This window comes from Loa loa, assembly GCF_000183805.2.
Source record: "Loa loa unplaced genomic scaffold supercont3.801, whole genome shotgun sequence".
In the NCBI taxonomy this organism is placed as follows: Eukaryota; Metazoa; Nematoda; class Chromadorea; order Rhabditida; family Onchocercidae; genus Loa; species Loa loa.
The window spans coordinates 1-2,734 of record NW_018108981.1 but is presented as its reverse complement, the minus strand read 5'-3'; the positions used below and the strand labels follow the sequence as shown (position 1 = coordinate 2,734).

Below are 2,734 nucleotides of genomic sequence, written 5' to 3'. Positions count from 1 at the left end.
ATAAGTAAAAATAGTAATTATACATTCCTGCTAAAGTTATTTGAAACTAATTAATATCTTTTATTTATATTATCAAAAAAATAATCAGACTAATATGGCCTAATATGGATCTTTTATTTGTATTATCAAAAAAATAATCAGGCTAATATGACCTAATTTGAATATGAATATGAAAATTTATGATTACTACAAATGATATAAACATTTAAAATAATTTCAGCAATACCATATTTACCACGTTATATGAAACCAGGTCAACCTTGTATTGTATGCGGTGATGATGCTACCGGCTTACATTATAGGTGACATATTTTAACACTTATTTATTATTTGCATCAATAAATGATAAAAATTATCCATTCCTTATTATTCCAATTTTAAAAATATTAATTAAAAAAAGTGGAAGAAATTTCAGAAATTTTAATAAGCAAACTGAAAATTCTAATAAAAAAGAAAATTGAATGATATTTATTTAAGAGCGATAACATGTGAAGGTTGCAAGGGTTTCTTTCGACGAACAATTCAGGTAAGTGATAAAAATTATGATTGTAAAAATTTGTTAAATATATAAGTATCAAATATTTAATTGTTCAAATATTACATTAATTAAACATTATTAAACCAAATAATTCAAGCAAATAAATGATGATAATTCAATAAATTTATTTCAAATATTTTGTTCGATTATTATTAATTCCAGTTTAATGATATACCAGATATAATTGTGCATAACAAAGTGATATGATATTGGTTGCTGTACTGCCATTAATAGTTTATCATTGTTAATTATTTTTCATTATCAATTCACTACGAGCTACTTTGGATTAATTCATTAATCATTATCCTCAACTATTTTCGTAGTTATTACAATATTTCTGTTAATTGATTCGAAATAATTGACAATAAAATATTTCACATGTCATATCAAATTGTGTGTAAAATGGCGAAAAAAAATGCAAATTAGAGTAATTAAATAATTAAAATATCTTTTATTTAAATACATAAAAGAAATCAAAAAACGGGAAAAAAATCTAATGAATTAAATGCTGTTTGTAAAGAAATTCTAACAAAGCACAAAAGTGAAATTTAGAAATTTTATTTAAGAATTTTCAAGTTTGAAATAATTTTTTCAAATAGCCGTTGCAACATTTTCCATGATCAAATCGAAATAATTAACTGTAAAATAATAATTACAATAAATTTAATTACAATTAATCGTAATGATTTATAAAATATTAATAAATATAAAATGTTAATCATTTTTGCAGCAAAAAATTGTTTACAAATGCAAAAGCAATGAACGATGTGAAATCAGTAAAACTTCACGAAATATTTGCCAATTTTGTCGATTTCAAAAATGCATACAAAATGGAATGACGAAATCTTGTTCGTATTAAAATTAATATTAATATTAAGTATTTAAATTTAATTAAACAAATAAAGCAGTTTTATTTAAGTCGAATTGAATTAAAATTCATTTTAAATGGAATAAATTAAATTTACACTCATTTAAATTATCATAAAATAATAGTGTTGCTTTTTCTTCTTTTTGTTTCATTACATCACTTTGTAATATTATTTTCACAGATCGATTATATCGATTTTTTCTTCAGATTTTTTTTTCGATTAATCTTAGAAGTTAAAAGTATTTAAATGTATTATGTTTGTTCGAGTATCTTTGATAATTTGTAATTTACAAAATTTTACATTTTACTTTTTTTTTTTTTTTTTTTTGCAAAACTATTCAATATATCATTTATTTTAAATTTGAATGAATAAAATTATACTTTTGCCTTTTTTGTTTTCTCCACTTTTTTTTTCTTTGTTTTTTTTTTTTTTTTTTAGTGGTATTAAATGAAACGGAACGAATAGCAAAACGAAAAATGATAAATGATAATCGTGAACGACGAAAATTGGAACAGTTAAGGATACTACTAAAAGCTAATTCATTAGCTGATAAATATGAAAAATTTCAAGCACGAATTGATCAAGTAACTGCAAATTATTGCAAAATTTTAGATACTACATTAGAGGTAAAAGTTTTTTTTTTTTAAATTTATTAATAATACAGTTTTACGCTACTAATCGCTAATACATATTGTTTTAGGAAATTAAAACTTTGTTGAAATGTTCGAATGATTATTAATCCGTAAATTAATTATTCATTGAATTAAAATGTTCTTTTTTTTCAGTCTTAATTTAAAAATATATACTTGTAGCATTTTGTAAGTTGGTCATTTTTGTGGTGGTCACTGGTCATTTTTATTGTCGCTATTTCGTTTAATAATTGCTTTATTAAATGGTTTAGTTTGTTAAGAATTATGCAAAAAAAAAAAGCAATGACAAAATTTTATATCATTTCAGTTTTGAAAAAAGTTTTTTGTAAATTAAAACTTTTTTTCATAATCAAAATAAAAAAAAACCGAAATTTTTTTTTGTAATTACTGTTGACAATTGAAATAATTGAAATAACTTACTATTTTACTAATCATTAACATTAACAATGAATATTGTAAAAAATCATAATTAGAGAGATTTTAAGTTTTTAAATTATGATTCAGAGATTTGAAAAAATTGATTTCTTTCAAGTTTTATGATTTTTGTAATGCATATTAATAAAGTTTTCTTCGTGTAATTTATAAATAAAATATTTCCTAATACAGTAATTTTATGCTATTCATCATCATCTTATCAGAAATAAAATATATTTGTCCATCATTCCTTTAATCATCAT

The 2,734-nt window shown here is 21.1% G+C and overlaps 1 protein-coding gene across 1 annotated transcript; it reads left to right on the top strand.

Annotated features, from left to right (window-relative positions):
- Positions 1-220: 220 nt before the first annotated feature.
- LOAG_09892 (hypothetical protein) lies at positions 221-1,390 on the top strand (the record flags this gene model as incomplete). Its single annotated transcript, XM_003145418.1, has 3 exons — positions 221-302; positions 478-526; positions 1,269-1,390. Coding segments are annotated over 3 exons (251 nt in total), but the record flags the coding sequence as incomplete, so codon positions are not given.
- Positions 1,391-2,734: the final 1,344 nt, after the last annotated feature.